The sequence below is a fragment of the Lynx rufus genome, unplaced genomic scaffold (assembly GCF_022079265.1).
Source record: "Lynx rufus isolate CCGP_SWC_20201006 ecotype Redwood Valley unplaced genomic scaffold, mLynRuf1.p SCAF_16, whole genome shotgun sequence".
NCBI lineage: Eukaryota > Metazoa > Chordata > Mammalia > Carnivora > Felidae > Lynx > Lynx rufus.
In genome coordinates, this window is record NW_025814830.1 from 1,365,641 (window position 1) to 1,382,387 (window position 16,747).

Consider the following 16,747-nt stretch of genomic DNA (forward strand, 5'->3'; position numbering starts at 1 on the left):
TTAGTATTGAGGAATCTCCCCCTATCCTGGTATCCTAGACAGATCTCCCCCATGTACAGTATTGCGGGACAAACATGAGGGAAGAGGTTGCTTCATGCTCCTGGCTGCTCCTCTCGCAGGACTTACATACCTCTCAGCATTGGCAGGTCAGTATAAACTCCTGATTCAGATTGGCATCTGCAGACCTGATTCTGCCTTAAGAGCTGTATGAAGTCATCACAAAATCCCAGGGCAGGACCCACTCAGGCTCCATAGCCAAAACCATGGAGCAAGGGCACTCACACATTCAGACAGATTGCAAACTTTAACCCAGAATTTCCCTGTTCTAAGCTGCAACTATGTTGCCCAGGAAGTGATCAAGTTTCCCTTCTGCCTGTAGGGTGGGCCTGAACTCGGTCCTGGGGTCCTGGGGACACTTACCCCATTTGATGTCCCATTCTGGCAGAATTTTCTGATTGCTCCTGGAATCCGTTTGAGTGCAGTAGTGGCTGACTATTGTCCTGCCCAGCGAGGGTTGGGGTCCAGTGAAACCACCAGTGGCTGCCTTCCTTTCCCTCACAGGAGCCCACATGAGTGGACTCTCCACTGGTTTCTGACCATGGTGGCTCAAAAGGCCATTGCAGCTGTCAACCTCCTGTCCAATGCACCAAAAATGTTACAGCAAATATTTGGTGTGCAGGAAGAGACCAGCGACACACACTTGGGAATCAGGAAAGACTGTTTATTTTGCACTGGTGCTGGCCCGGTGTATCACCTCCAAAGGCTGAACCCGTGGCCCTAGTGTCAGTCTCTTTTTATGGGTGGGAATACAGGGGTTTGAGGAAAAAAAGGGCGGGGCACTTTTTGGTTGTACTACGCTGGCATTTGGCGGATGCAAGAGGCAAGCAAGATTACAGAAGCCAAAATCATGCGTGGGGATTATCTGGCCTCAGACATCTAGCTGGCCCCTAATACCTGCTTTAATCAGCTTCCCCTCTTTCTTTTGTCCTACATTTTTTCCTTATATGAACCTGGAAGTATGTTCAGCAGTTTGGAAACCAGTACAGTGTTTGAGATATTAGTGTACTGCCTTCTCATTGTTGACCTCCCTGAAGAAAATCCCTTTCTGATTTTGCCACCACGGATCTCTCTCTGAGTAACTGACATGAAGGGAGACCCACAAGACCACCTGTCTCTGGGGTCTCAAACAGACCAGTTCTGGCCACTCACCACTGACAAACCAAAGGCAGAGGTGATGAAACAAGAAAAGAAGGTATTTCAAGGAGGCCAGCACTGGGAAGATAGCTGACTGATGGCTCAAAGACCATCTTCAATGTGCTAGAAACACTTTCAGGTTTATATAAGGGAAACGGGGGCGGGGGGCAGGGGAGGATGGGCAAAAGTGAGTGGGTGCCTGCAGGTAGGCAATGAAGTTTAAGTCATTGTCTTGGAGTCCATCACAGGTGGGGTCTTTCTGACTCAGGGTACTCCTTGTGGCTGGAGGGGGTAGTTCCCATTCTCCTGAGAGTCTTTTTCCTGAGCCACGAGACACATGATGGAAAGCACCCAATGAGAAAGTTTGATATCAAAATTGTGTTAGTGGAAGTCCTCTTTCTTGCCTTTAACTTGGTCGGCCATGAGTGGCAACTGGGTCTTTCTGGGACCCCTGGAGCCAAATGCTCCTGCACCCTTGTGTCCCACTTAGAAAGTAATTACCTAAAACAATCTAATAAACATACACCTCACTTTCCATAGTTAAATGTGTGTGCGTGTGTGTGTGTTGAGAACACTTATGATAGTCTCTCCTAGCAAATTTCACATTTATAATACATTAGTATTGGGGCACGTGGATGGCTCAGTCAGTTGAGTGTCCGACTTGGGCTCGGGTCATGATCTTGCAGTTCATGAGTTTGAGCCCCACGTCGGGCTCTGTGCTGACAGCTCGGAGCCTGGAGCCTGCTTCAGATTCTGTGTTTCCCTCTTCTGGCCCTTCCCCATTCATACTCTGTCTCTCTCTGTCTCTCAAAGATGAATAAATGTTAAAAAGAAATTTTTTAAATATGTAATACACTAGTATTAAATATAGTCACCATCAGGGGTGCCTGGGGGGCTCAGTGGGTTAAGCGTGACTCCTGCACAGGTCATGATCTCCCAGTTTGCAAGTATAATCCCCACATTGGACTCTGTGCTGACACCTCAGAGCCTGGGGCCTGCTTCGGATTCCTTGTCTCATTCCCTCTCTGCCCCTCCCCCACTTGTGATCTGTCTGTCTCTCAAAAGTAAATAAATGTAAAAAATTAAAATATAGATACATTTTATATATATATATATATATATATATATATATATATAGTCACCATGCTGTACATGTTCTGTGCTTACACATCCTGTGTAAGTATACCTTTTATCATTTGATCCAATGTCTGAACAATTCCCCATCCTCAGCCCCTGGCAATAAACATGCTAATCTTCTACATTTTTGTCTTTTTATATATATTCCACATATATGTGATTTCCTACAGTGTGTATTTTGCTGTGTGGGGCTCATTTAACTTAAAATGTCCTCTGGGATTATTCCGTTGCTGCAAAGGGAAAGATTTGCCTGTTTTCTGAGGCTTTTAGACAAACCATAAATTAGATGAGGGACCTCTACCTGGAAAAGAGCTATTACCAGACAGGAACTTTTTATAAAGCATTACCTGCATGGCATAGCAAACATTGGTTTGGCAAACATTTACTCTTTACTTTTTCCTCTGAATGCACTTCCCCCTTTTTGAAATTCTAAAGCCTATCCCCTCTCCTTAAGACCCAATGGAATGTAAGCATCGCCTGCCTGACTTTGAGCCTCATACCACTGATGTTCCTATAATTAAATATTTTTCTCTTGTGGAACTGTCTTATGTCAGCTTAATTATTGGAATTACTAAACAACTGAGAAAAGGTGAAGAAAAATATTTTCCTCTCCTACACATTCACTCTCTTGCTGAAAACTCACCTCTGTACTTCAGAGCCAAAATATAATATGAAGACAGAGTTTGGGATAAAGAGGAACAATAGCTTTCTTGCTTTGCCAGGTAAAGGAGGCTGCAGCAGGTTAGGGTCTTGAGAACTGCAAGCCAACCCAGAGGAAGGGGTTGGGGGGTTGTAGGGAAATACAGGAACCATCCGGTTTCGACAGTTACTGTGTTTGTGTTGCCATCCTTGTTCATCATGTTTTCAGTGTGGTCCTGGGTTTCTCATTTTAAAAAGGCTAAGAGGGGCGCCTGGGTGGCTCAGTCATTTAGGCATCCCACTTTGGCTCAGGTCATGATCTCACAATTTGTGAGTTCAAGCCCCACATCAGGCTCTCTGCTGTGAGTGTGGAACCTGGGTCAGATCCTCAGTCTCCCTCTGCTCTTCCCCCACTCATGTGCCCTCTCTGTCTGTCTCTCTCTCTCTCTCAAATATTAAAAAAAATTTTTAAGGCTAAGACGAGATGAAGGGAGGATTTCCCAAGAGAAGAAAAATCCTACTTGGTTAAAAGTCAAGCCTCGCTGATGGTTTAATGCCGCCATTTTTATTTTTGTTCAACTTTATACTTTTAAGCGATTTCTGTTTGAGCCACCAGTGCAACAGTATTAAGACCACTTGATATTTACTGTGAGAAACCACTCAATATTTTTTAGAATAGCTAAAAAAGAAAATAGTGTAACACCAAATGTCAATGAAAATAATGAACAATTCGAATTGAATTCTTGTTTGTGGCCATTGGGAGTTTGAAAAGTATGTCCTATTTGGATGATTATTTGGCAGTTGATGAGGGAAACAAAGACTGAAGGAAATGGCAGATAAAATTAAATTTCCTTATAACCTGCAGCCCATGGACAACTACTTGAGACAGGCGGAGTAAAAGTTTTTCCAGCAATTCTTTACTGTCTTAATGTTAATGCTTTCCTAGAGGGAAAAACAACTTTAGCTTCACAATAACTAGGTCTAGGTATCCTGTGAGTCTTGATTAGCATAGGAAAAAAACTCATTGGAAACTACTCCTTGACTTCACCTCCCCCAGTTCCCAAGTGTAAAGTCAGGGTCTCTTCAGGGTCCCAGGGCACCTCTTCCTGATTATGGGCCCTGTCCCCATACTTGAATAAAATCACCTGGGTGCACCAAAGATGTCTTCAAGAATTCTTTCTTGGCCATCAGCTCTGGACCACCCCACTATCACCCCAAAACTTGCTCATTCGCATGTATCAGGGAAAGCTCCATTTGTAAATGTGTGTCCTTCTGTGAAGCAAATGGAGGAGAATGTGTAAATTTACAGAAACTCTGATCAGTGGAGAAGGCATGGATTTAAATCTGGACACTAACCATACGTATGGTTACTGTGTTTTGCTTGCTCACTTCCCAAATGCTTCCCAATAGGATCCTGTGTGGAGTTTGCATTAATAATCATTGCTGCTACCCTCCCCCTCAGATTCCCTCAACTGGTGTGGGTGGAAACAAGTGTTGTTTTAGTGAAGTGCTCCAGGGGATTCTCTTATGGGATTTTTTGCATCAATACCCAGGATTCAGGGATTTGTTTTCTCACCGATTCAAAGAATAAAGAGGTGGACACAAAATGAGCAACAGGCAAAACTTTATTAAAGTATAAGAGAGGAAGGGTAGTAGGAAAGCTCTCTTTTCAGAAAGGGGGCATTGGAATGTGAATACCAGTGACAATAGGCAAGGGCCTTTGTGATATAAGGTTCTGGTCTCTCCCTCTTCCCTTCCCCCTTGTTCCTTCTCAAGTCCTACGCATACTGGATTAACAACTCCAGGTGCTTTGCTCATTTCCATTGCAGGAGGGGTGGTCTATGGCCATATTGCTCCTTGTGGGTTTTAAGCTTTATCATCTACTACCAGTTTTTAGTTAGGTCTTTAGTCAAATTCCTGAGGGGGAGTAGGTGGTGTCTGCCACATTCTTAAGAGGAACCTTACACCTGAGGGGGTTTTCTGTAGTCAGACATTCTCAGCATTGTTCCAAAATGTGTTTTCCCCACCCAGGACCTCAGGTCCTAATGATTCCCTTTCTCCCTACTGAATCCTATCTTTTCCTATCAAAATGTGAAGGGAAGCCAGAGTTAAGCAGAAAGGCTTCCCATTAATTTATCAGAGTTGAGTGCAGCCTTTGGCTCAAGGGTCTCCGGTACAGGAGATGGGGAGGGTCAGGTCCATGTAACACACTGCTCCTATGCTCAAGCAGAATTTGTGGGCTTCTGTGGGAGGGGAGGCCCCCCCCCAAAGCAGAGACAGGAAACTCAGAGGCTGGTCTCCACGTGGGACACCGTAGTTTCTGAATAGCTCCTGACACAAATGATGAGGAACTTGGGTCTTTTTTGCATTTCAAAGCCCTGCCTGCAGGTGACCAGGCTACTGGTGAAGAGGTTGCAGTGGTGGCTTTAAAGGCATTTGCTCCCACTTCAGCTGGGATTTCTCCACAAAAATCTTCTGAGAAAAATCTTGAAGAGGAGAGGAAAGGAGAAATGGCCAATTCTCAGGTAAGCCTTGAGTCCATTGCAAGAGGACCTGTCACCTTGTTCTCAGGATAATCCATGCATGTAGAAATTGCAGGGCACCTGGGTGGTTCATTCAGTTGAGCATATGACTCTTGATTTAGGCTCAGGTCTTGATCCCAGGGACCTGCTATCCAGCCCTGCATCAGGGTTCCTTCTGAGCTTGGAGCCTACTTAAGATTTTCTCTCTCTACCTGAGTCCCTGTCCTCCATTTGCATGCATTCTCTCTCTCTCTCTCTCTCTCTCTCTCTCTCTCTCTCTCTCTCTCTCTCTAAATGAAACAATTTTAAATACCAATGGTTTTATTTGTTTAGTTCTTATGGTTCTGCTTTAAGTTTTCACCTAATTTTTTCTTTAATTTTTTTCAACGTTTACATTGTTGAGACAGAGACAGAGAGCATGAACAGGGTAGGGTCAGAGAGAGACAGAGACACAGAATCTGGAACAGGCTCCAGGCTCTGAGCACAGAGCCCGATGCAGGGCTCGAACTCACAGACCACGAGACCATGACCTGAGCCGCAGTCGGACGCTCAACCTACTGAGCCACCCAGATGCCCCAGGTTTTCACCTAATTTTGAACATTTCAGAAATGATATTCTAGGTTATGTCTTCAGAACACTCCTCCCCTATATCCCAGAGACCTCTCTCCCTTTTCTCCAACCTGGCTTCTAGTAGGGCAACAACAGTTGTCACTTTGAATTAAATTCCTACAAGTATTGAAAATATTCCCTTTGTGACAGATCCAGAGAGGAAGGTGTTGAGGCCAAGTGTCCTGTTGCTGATGGGGTCTGGTCCTGGGATAGCAATCAAGGAAAACCATTCCTATGTAGGTATTATCCGAATGCTTTCTCTGCCCCGGGTAGAGGAGGATTATGAAAATGCACAAATACATAAGATGGATATGAGTCACAGAATAACTTAGAATGTTCCTGCTCTTGAGGATGTGGAAAAGCTACTTTAAGGTATCCTAGATATTCAAGGACATGGCAAGTATATGCGATAGAGTCTGTATACATCCACTGTGTCCTTAACTTGTTTATATTGTGATTTACTGTTTGGGGTCACAAGAGCACACCGGAGATCCCGTGTCCTGAGGTGTGCCTTAGGCACTGATACCATTTGTTTCCTTACAGCTGATGTTATCTTCTATCACTTGGGTTTGTGCTCTCTGCCAGATTCCTCCCCTGTAATGTTCATATTTTTCTTATCAGTTGTAATGATTTCAGCCAGATTCCCTGAGTAATTTCCAGACACCTTCACATTTAAACTGGAAATATCTTTCTCCTAGTTTCACTTTTCTTGTATTTTTTTCACCTTGTAGATTTTTTTTCTTTCTTAAGTTTTTAAGTTTATTTTGAGAGTGAGAGAGAGTGAGAGCAGGGGAGTGGCCAAGAGAGAGCCACTTCCCAAGTAGGTGACACAGAGCCGGCACTGAGTGGGACACAGGGCTCGAACGCCCAAATCAAGAGGTCTTGACCTCAGCCTAATTCAAAAGTCAGAAGCTTGATTGAGCCACCCAGGCACCCCTTCCTTGTAGTTTCTAAGGAGGAGAAACTATCTATCTTCTTCCATTGAAGAAATAGATAGCACATGTACTGTATGATGTAAATACAATATTCAAAATGTATATGCCTGTGTTGATGCCTTCATTTTACAAATTCTCTTGAATAAACACAGTATTTATAAAGGTTCCTACCTCCAAGGTAAAGAATATACTAGAGCATAATACTGGGTGACAAATAATCTTACCTCATCAAGCAGGAACCTCACCTAAGCCAGAACCAGTTCTCCTGATCTAACTGAACTAACAGAAGTTCAGTCGTTGGTGGATCACAAAAAACTATACCAGGTGAGGATGTGAGCAAAGCAAAAATGATTTACAAGAAACAAGGAAATCACAGGGAGGAACTTCCAAATCAGATACTCACGGAGGAAGGGGGAATGGTGTCCTTTCATTTAGGGTTAGCGTGGATATCCAGAAAGGGGAGGCCATCATCTTATGTCAAGTGGAGTATAAGGTTGCACATAAGCCTTAAGAGAACAGTTGTGTACATACTGTGCATATTTCATAGGAAATGAGGTTTGTGCTCCTCCTTGGGTGAGATTTTAGGATTATAATGAGGTTAAAGGGAGCTCCTGGGTGGCTGAGTCCATTGAGCGTCCTACTCTTAATTTAGGCTCAGGTCAGGATGAAAGTCCTGAGATCAGGCTCCACTCTGAGCATGGACCCTGGTTGGGATTCTGTCTCTCTCTCTCTGCCCCACCCCCACTTGGGCACGCTCTTTCTCACTCAAAGACATAAGATGTAAAATATAATGTATGTATGAGATGAAGGTAACTGTACTCACTCCGTAGCTTAGTCTATTATGCATTTGCTTAGGTGTGAGTCAGGGGTTAATCTCCAACTGAGCTCATCCAAGCTCTTCCTCAGGGCAGTCATTACCTTTTGTTGGATGGTTTCTGTTTCCACTACAGGAGACTATACCCATGGGGAGTTTTTTGTGAAGTAAAAGATAAGATAGAAAAAGAGGTTAAGTACAATGTGGAACTAAGATCGGTGGGTACAAGCACAAGCATTAAAGTCAGGTCTTGGAGGCCGGCTGGTGACATTAACTGCCTCTTTCATTTGACCTAGCATTAGGAACTCTGCCTGTGGCCACTTGATAACTGTGTTTTTTATTGCAGGGATTGCTGACATTCAGGGATGTGGCCATAGAATTTTCTCGGAAAGAGTTGGGGTGCCTGAACCACAGTCAGTGGGAACTGTACAGGGATGTGATGTTAGAGAACTACGGACACCTCCTTTTCTTGGGTGAGGATAACTCCTTCCACATGGCCCAAACCACACTCAGGGATTTGTTCCTTCCCTTGAAGACTGTCTCTTGGAATCTTCCTCTTTGCATGACTGGGATTCAGATCCCTGCAGTCAGGGAAAGAAGTAGGGGTTTGTGGATGTACAGAAAAATCTCCATGGTGTTTCCTTTTCAGCTTTACCTTCCTTCCTTAGGGTAACATCATCATTTCTATACATTAATGACAATTCTAATGGCTAAGTGGCATAAAACGGTATCTCTTTTGTCTTAAATACCGATTTCTACTCATTATTGTCATGGTAGTACTCGGAAGTGGAGGTCAAGATCTGAACATGGAAACTTCATCCTGCGTGTTCTAAAGAGGATGTTGGCCCACAGCATTTGGGAAATCATTTTCAAGCTTCTACTCTGTCCTCTCTGCTCTACTAAGCACAATAGTGGATCAGAACTTAGAATCCCCAACCACACTCACACTCTTTTTTTTCTAATAAACAGGTCTTGTTGTGTCAAAGCCAGACCTGGTCATCTTTTTGGAACACAAGAGGGATGTCTGGGCTGTGAAGAGAAAGGAGACAGTAGCTACACACCCAGGTAGGTGGAACTGAAGCGGATGACAGAGGTGAGGTCCAGTCGTGAAGGAGGAACTGGATCTCAGAATGTGGTTGAGCAGCTCTCCTTGAATGGAAATTAGGTTGAAAAGGCCAGTTTCAGGGCTCTTCCTCTCACATGGGACATCTGCTTTCCAACATACCATGCTTTCCGTTCTCTAAGGATTCTCCTTCAGTTCCACTGAGGGTTCTTCACATCCACAGTGAGGTCCTCCATAATCTAACTGGTTCTCCATTTGCTTTGAGGTCTTGCGGAAATCTCTGTATTTCTGAGGAACTGTACGCTAATGCATTTCTGACTTCGTTTTGCTTCTTGTGTGAAGTGTGTCAGGATAGTGGTGGGCACCTTGAGGTGAGGTGCAGAAATCCCAGGAACGCTAGAGGGAGACATCACAAGTTTTCGGGTTGATCCTCTCCAGGATTAAGGTGGCTTTCATTTTAATCATACAAAATACAGACCCAGTAATCACATCAGGTGATAAAGCAACTCCCTAATACGAGGAAATCTCATTCTTTGTTTCACTTCAAAAGTTCATTTCTTGGGTTGCTTGGTTGGCTCAGTTGGTTAAGTGTCTGGGTTGAGCTCAAGCCATGATCTGACAGTTTGAATTTGAGCCCTGCATCAGCCTCTCTTGCTGTCAGTGAAGAACCCATTTGGGATCCTTTGCCTCTCTGTCTGTCTGGCACATGTTCTCTGTTTCTCAAAAATTAATATTAAAAAAAAAAGAAAAGAAAGTTCAGGATGCCTGGGTGACTCAGTTGGTTAAGAGTCCAACTCTTGGTTTGGCTCAGGGCATGATCTCAGGGTTTCTGAGTTCAAGCCCCACATAGGGTCCTGGGCTGACAGCCCAGATGGTGCTTGGTTTCTCCCTCCCTCCCACCACCCCTCCTTCCCTCCCCCTCTCCCTGCTCTCTCTCTCTGCCCTTTCCACACTGCTCTTTATCTCTCTGTCTAAATAAACTTTCATTTTCTTTGTATTAAGTAAAATAAGAAATTTCCACTCAATGGTTTGCATTCCTCAATGGTGAAATAATTTAAAGAACCTATTATTTTCATATAATTCTATATAAATTAATGCCATAGGGGAGCTAGGATATTTAGAAGTGAAAACTCACAGCCTATAATAAAGTCTCAATTGTTACTTTATTTCTTAATTGAATCCTTTTATGAACTTATCTTGTATAATATGAAGTCCCTGTGACTTTGTCATGTTTTCACTCTGAGTCGTTGTATAAGAGATTCCTTTATGATGTGTTATATCAAAAGTCCTGATATACCATGGGCATTTGCTTAATAAGAAATGAGGCAGACAATTAGGAAACGTCCTATGTTTAGAAAAAGAGTTAATTATAAATGTCATTTCACGTGAGAAAAAATCACTTATTATTTTTTTACTTTCATCAGAATGTATCTGAATTTAATACCAAAGATTTTTTTTATAAAGCGATTGTTGGCCTGTTTTACATTTTTGATTGTGTTTGTTTATTTAGAAATGAAAGGTTTTGGGGCACTTGTGTGGTTCAGAGGGTTGAGCATCTGACTCTTTGATTTCAACTCAGGTCATGACTTCATGGTTTGAATTTAAGCCCTAAGTCCAGTTCTGTACCCAGTGTGGAGCCCGCTTGGAATTCCCTTCTCTCTCTCTCTCTCTCCCACCCTCCCTCCCTCTCTCCCTTTCTCTCTCAAGCTTTTTAAACATTCACAAAAAAGAAATGAAAGGTTTTTGTTTGCTTGATTCTAAAGAATGGATTTTAGGGCACCTGCATAGCTCAGTTGGTTAAGCCTTCAACTTCAGCCTAGGAAATGATCTTGCAGTTTGTGACTTTGAGCCCCATGTCTGGCTCTGTGCTGAGATCTCACACAGCCTGGAGCCTGCTTCGGATTCTGTGTCTGCCTCTCTCTCTAAGTCTCCCTGGCTTGTGCTCGCGCTCTCTCTCTCTCTCTCTAAGATACATACACATTAAAAAAATGAACAATGGATTATACCCTGAAATCTGTGTGATAGGAAGGAACTATTAACATAACACATTGTGTAATGTCTTAAGTGCTTAATTCACAACAGTTTTCATTAGAGGTTTCCATGGTTGATTTTAAGGAACATTCTTGACAATTGTAATGCCCGTGAAGACATGCCAGTAATTGAAAATGTTCCTTTTTCATGGGTACACAGTCACAGTTGAAAATTAGAGCTATAGCTAGGGGAGCCTGGGCTCCGGTCATGATCTCACGATTCAGGAGTCTGAGGACTGCATTGGGCTCTGAGCTGACACCGTGGAGCCTGCTTGGGATTCTTTCTTTCTCCCTCTTTCTCTGTTTCTCCTCTGCTTTAGGAGAGCATTCTCTCTCAAAATAAGCTTTAAAAAATATCTACATTTATCATGGGCCTCTGTTAAATACTTCATCATTTTTATGTAGAATTTTTTGGGTTACATTTTGTCTGGTCTTGCAATTCCACAATAATGTGCTTCCTTGTATGGAAGCATTTCCCAGCATTATTTAGGTGGGATTTTGCTTTTACCTTTGTATTTTGTTTTAGGGTCACAATTTTTTTTAATTTTTTTTTATGTCTTATTTTACTCTTGAAGGCAAGAGAGAGAATATGAGTGGGGGTGGGGCAGAGAGAGAGGGAGACAGAGAATCTGAAGCAGGATCCAGGCTCTGAGCTGACAGCACAGAGCCCAATGTGGGGCTCAAACTCATGAACCCTGAGATCATGACCTGAGCTGAAGTCCAACACTTAACCGAATGAGCCACTGAATCAACCCTTAACTCAGGACTTGAATTCCCAAACTGGGAGATCATGCCTTAACTGAAATCAGGAATTGTACACATAACTGAAAGAGCCACCTTCGTGCCCCTAACAAACTGTTTTAAGCCGATAGTGTCAATTTTATACAAAACTCTTCTACTTATCATCTCTGCACCTGCTCCCACTCTATATTGATGACATCATAAATTCTATTTTTATATTGCATATATTATTACCTAGATTTGATTTTTATGCTTTGATTTAAGAAAAAGACTGTAGCAGAAATAAATGTGACTTGTCCACCTTGTTACAACACTACAGGTTTCTGTAATTGTGTAAATATTTATACTTCTCAGAGAGCTTTAGGTTACAATGTGTTTTCAGTTACTGTTTAGAATCTCTTTAGTTCAACAAGGACTTAAAAAAAATTTTTTTTAATGTTTATTTATATTTTGAGAGAGACACAGAGACAGAATCTGAAGCAGGCTCCAGGCACTAAGTCGTCAGCAAGATAGTAACACAGGGCTCGAAGTCACGAACCGTGAGAACATGACTTGAGCCAAAGTTGGACACTTGGCAAACCGACGCACCTAGGTGCCACTAGAAGGACTTTCTTTAACATTTCTTATAGGGGCGCCTGGGTGGCTCAGTCGGTTGAGTGTCCGGCTTCGGCTCAGGTCATGATCTCACAGTCTGTGAGTTCGAGACCCGCATCAGGCTCTGTGCTGACAGCACGGAGGCGGGAGCCTACTTCGGATTCTGTGTCTCCCTCTCTCTCTGCCCCTCCCCTGCTCATGCTCTGCCTCTCTCTGTCTCAAAAATAAATAAAAACATTTTTTAAAAAGTTAAAAAAAAACATTTCTTGTAGGACAGATCTGCTGATAAACTTAGAGGGGCTTTGCCTTGGCAAAGTCTTCATTTCTACATGCATGGAAAATAGCTGTGCCAGGTAGGGTATTCTTGGTGGATATTTTTTGATCTTTCAGTATTTGAATACATCGTTCAATGCTTTTCTTACTATAACACCTGCCGAGAACCCCACTAACAATCTTGTAGGAGCTCTGTTGTACAAGATAAGTTGCCTTTGTCAAGCTTTTCAAAATTCTCTTTTCACTGGTCATTTTTGGTCGGTTAATTACAACTGTGTTCATGTCCTGTCTTTTTTCCTTCAATTTTTATTTAAATTTATTTAGGTAATATGCAGTGCAATATTGATTTCAGTATAATTCATTCAGTGGCTCATCATTTGCATACAGTGCTCATCATAACAAGTGTTTTCCTTAATAGCCATCACCAAGCAAACTGTCCCTCACCCATCTCCCGCCATTGATACTTATCCTACTGTGAATTTACTGTGCTTGTGAATTTGTCTCTTCTTTCCCCATACAGGGGAACTACAAGCCTTTAGTTCTTCATGGAAACTCCCTGCCCCCGTTCACTCTGCTCTCTTTATGGGGTCCCCATAATGTACACATTGGTCCACTTGTAGGTGTCCCATGTATCCCGAGTCTTTGTTCTTTTCCACATTTTTCTTTGGTCCTCTTAGGTAATTTAAAACAAGGGGTCTCCAGGTTGCCCAGTTCTTTCTTCTGCTTGATCAAGTCTGTTACTGACTCCTTAGTATATTTTTAAATTCAAAGATTCTCCACTTGGGCTCCCAAATTCTGGGTGATCGTTTCTTATACTTTGCCTCTTTGGGTTTACATTTTGGTCATGCATAGTTTTTCTGCTCTCATTTAGTTGCCTGTCTGCTTTCTTTTCTTCCTCCATGGGCATCTTTATGATGTTTTCTTCTTGAATTCTTGGTCATACCATTAATACGTCCTAATTAATTCAAGGTCAGTTTTGGAGATTTATTTCATTCCTGTGAGTGAAACAAGTTCTTCTATTTCTTTATGGCCTTGTGGTCTTTTGTTGAGATTAGTGAATTTAAGAAAACAAACTCTGGGTTTAGGCTTACGAACTTGTTTGTACAGGAGAACACAAGTAATTGGTAATGTCTGAATTTTTGGAATTTCCCAGTTTACGGAAGTATAGTTACTTCTTTAGAGCCCATGATACCTTCCTCTGTTGTCCTCAGCTCTGTAGTCTCTCCAGTGTGTAAACAAAAGCTCACCTGTTGTCTCAGCATCCATCATAGTGCATCCAGCAGGTCTCCTCATTCCCTCTGCTTCCATGTTCTGCATGACAGAAACAAGTCCCTCAGGCACCTGCAAAAAAGCCAGATCACTGAACATAGAGGTCACTCCTGTGTTTTCGCCTCCTGATGAGAGGTAACTGTTTCCACACAGTGTTGCCAAGGAGTGTCAGGAAGGGTGAGTAGCTGTTGTGGGCCAGTGTCACAAACTTTGTCTCTTTGATGTTTTTCTTTGTCTTTTGTACTTGCCTGCCTGGGTGGGGTTCTCCTAATTGCCTTCTGGAGCACTCACAAGGTAATTTAGTCCATTTCTGTCTCCATGGAGGAGCAACTTCCCGGTCCTCCTTATTTCTCCACTGCTGATGTCCTGTGATGGGTGTTAATTTTGCATATTAGCATTTTATCATGTATGTATGTGAGTGTAATGAGAGAACTAGTTGTGTATCTTTTACTTGTGTCTTTCCATAATACCATAGGCCTATTGGCAAAGTCAGGTAAGGAATATTCATTTTAAAGAGTGATGTAGGAACAATGAGATACCACCTCACACCTGTCAGAATGGCTAACATGAACAACTCAGGGAACAGTAGATTTTGGCAAGCATGTGGAGAAAGAGGATCTCTTGTGCACTGCTGGTGGGCATGCAAACTGGTGCAGCTACTCTGGAAAACAGTATGGTGGTTCCTGAAAAAAAAAAAAAAGAACTACCCTGCTATCCAGCAATTGCACTACTAGGTATTTACCCAAGGGATAAAAGTATGCTGTTTCAGAGGGGCACATGCACCCCAATGTTTATAACAGCAGTATCACCAGTAGCCAAAGTATGGAAAGACCCCAAATGTCCATTGATGGATGGATAAAGAAGATGTGGAGTGTATACACACACACACACACACACGTATATATACATACATATATACACAATGGAGTATTACTCGGCAATCAAAAGTAATGACGTCTTGCCATTTGCAAGTCCGTGGAGGAACTGGAGAGTATTATGCTAAGCCAAATTAGAGAAAGACAAATATCATATGACTTCACTATATGAGGACTTTAAGACCCAGAACAGATGAACACAAAAAAGAAGGAAAGAAAACATAGTGTAAAAACAGGGAGGGGGACAAGACATAAGAGACTCTTAAATATGGAGAACAGAGGGTTATGGGAGGGGTTGTGGTGGAGGGGTGGGCTAAATGGGTAAGGGGCATCAAGGAATCTACACCTGAAATTATTGTTGCACTATATGTTACCTAACTTGAATGTAAATTGAAAAAATAATAGAAAAATTATAATGAACAAAAAAAAAATACCTCAAGCACCCTAGAGTATACTCTATACTGGTTATTTCTTTGCTCTGGCATTTTCTGTGCCCGTGATTGTCCTCATACTTGCTCACTCATGTCCCAGTGTACCTGCCCCACCAACATGCATCGAACCATGTTCCATGCAGCAAAGGAGGCAATGTAAATCTGATAGGACTTAGAGAACTGGATCTGAAGTCTTTCTGTTTCCATTCAGGGAAGGCCCTCCTCCCCAAGTCACTACTCCCTCCAAGTCTTGGACCAGAATTGTGATATATGGGTTAGGCTAATTAGAAATCATAGCACTGGTGGACACATAAGATATTTGCAAACTGCTCCCGTTCTCTGAACTGTTTCACAGCATTTGACAAAAAGGCCATCACACTTTGCCCTGAAATTAGCCCTTAAATTTAGGATATCCTTAAATGTAATGCACGGGGATTTATTCTACATGCACATGGACTGCTGAGGAAGAACCGCATAAACCTGCAGTTACTGGTGGTCTTAGGGTAAAAGCCAGCAAGTACAGATTTATAGTGAGAAGGCTATATTTGGTCTCTTTACAACATATAACATGTATTAATGTTTTGTACAGATTGTGTTATTAGAGTCAGGTTTACTTATGAAGAAAGTAAACCTCTTGTGTATGGTGAGTGTGAGACCACACGAGCATGATCACAAACACAGATTTCTAAGAGTCACTTATCTGTGGCCAAGTCAAGGATGATCGCTGACTTAGTTCCTGCAGAGGCTGTGAAATTTAGCTTTCATCAGAATCATCTGGAGTACTTGTAAATTTTGGAATAGTACTAGAAGGGTACTGGAAGAAGAGAAAAGGAGGTAGAAAACATATTTTAAGGAATAATAACCAAAAAATCCCCTATTCTGCCTAAGGAAACAGATCCAGAAGGCACAGGGGCACCTGGGTGGCTCAGTCAGTTAAGCGTCGGACTTCAGCTCAGGTCATAATCTCACAGTCCGTGAGTTTGAGCCCCACGTCAGGCTCTGTGCTGACAGCTCAGAACCTGCTTCAGATTCATCTTCAGGGTCTGCTTCAGATTCTGTGTCTCCCTCTCTCTCTCCCCCTCCCCTGTTCATGTTCTGTCTCTCTCTGTCTCAAAAGTAAAAACTTAAAAAAAGTTTTTTTTAATAAAAAAAAAAAGATCCGGAAGGCACAGAGAACTCCCGTTAAAATCAACAAAAGCAGACCCAAGATATATTAGAATTAAATTTTCAAAATACGGTGATTAAAAACTCTTCAAAGCAGGAAGACATCTTTCACTTATCAGGGAGAACCATAAGGTTACCTGGTGATTCTTCAACAGACACTTGGCAAGCCAGAAGAGAGTGGCATCATCTATTCCACGTGCTGACTGGGAGAAATAGGCAGCCAGGAATTCTCTATCCAGCCAGGCTATCATTCAGAAGGGAAGGAGAGACAGAGTTTCCCAGACAAGCAAAATCTCAAGGAATTCCTCACCACTGAACTAGCCCTGCAGGAAATGTCAAAGGGGAATCTTGAAGTGCAAAGAAGACACCAAAAGTGACACAGAAAAAGGATCAAGAAAGTTTCTAGATACAATGACAAAAGGAGTAATAAAATGGCAGTAAATATGCATCAATAAAT

The 16,747-nt window shown here is 42.5% G+C and overlaps 1 protein-coding gene across 1 annotated transcript in view; it reads left to right on the forward strand.

Annotated features, from left to right (window-relative positions):
• The window catches only part of LOC124511671 (zinc finger protein 420-like), a 47,097-nt gene that overhangs the window by 24,254 nt on the left and 6,096 nt on the right, over positions 1–16,747 (forward strand). Inside the window, exons 2-5 of the mRNA XM_047079060.1 lie at positions 5,359–5,495; positions 8,197–8,323; positions 8,820–8,915; positions 11,753–11,757. Coding sequence (XP_046935016.1) covers positions 5,359–5,495; positions 8,197–8,323; positions 8,820–8,915; positions 11,753–11,757 — 365 coding nt within the window. The remainder of the gene's footprint in view (positions 1–5,358; positions 5,496–8,196; positions 8,324–8,819; positions 8,916–11,752; positions 11,758–16,747) is intronic.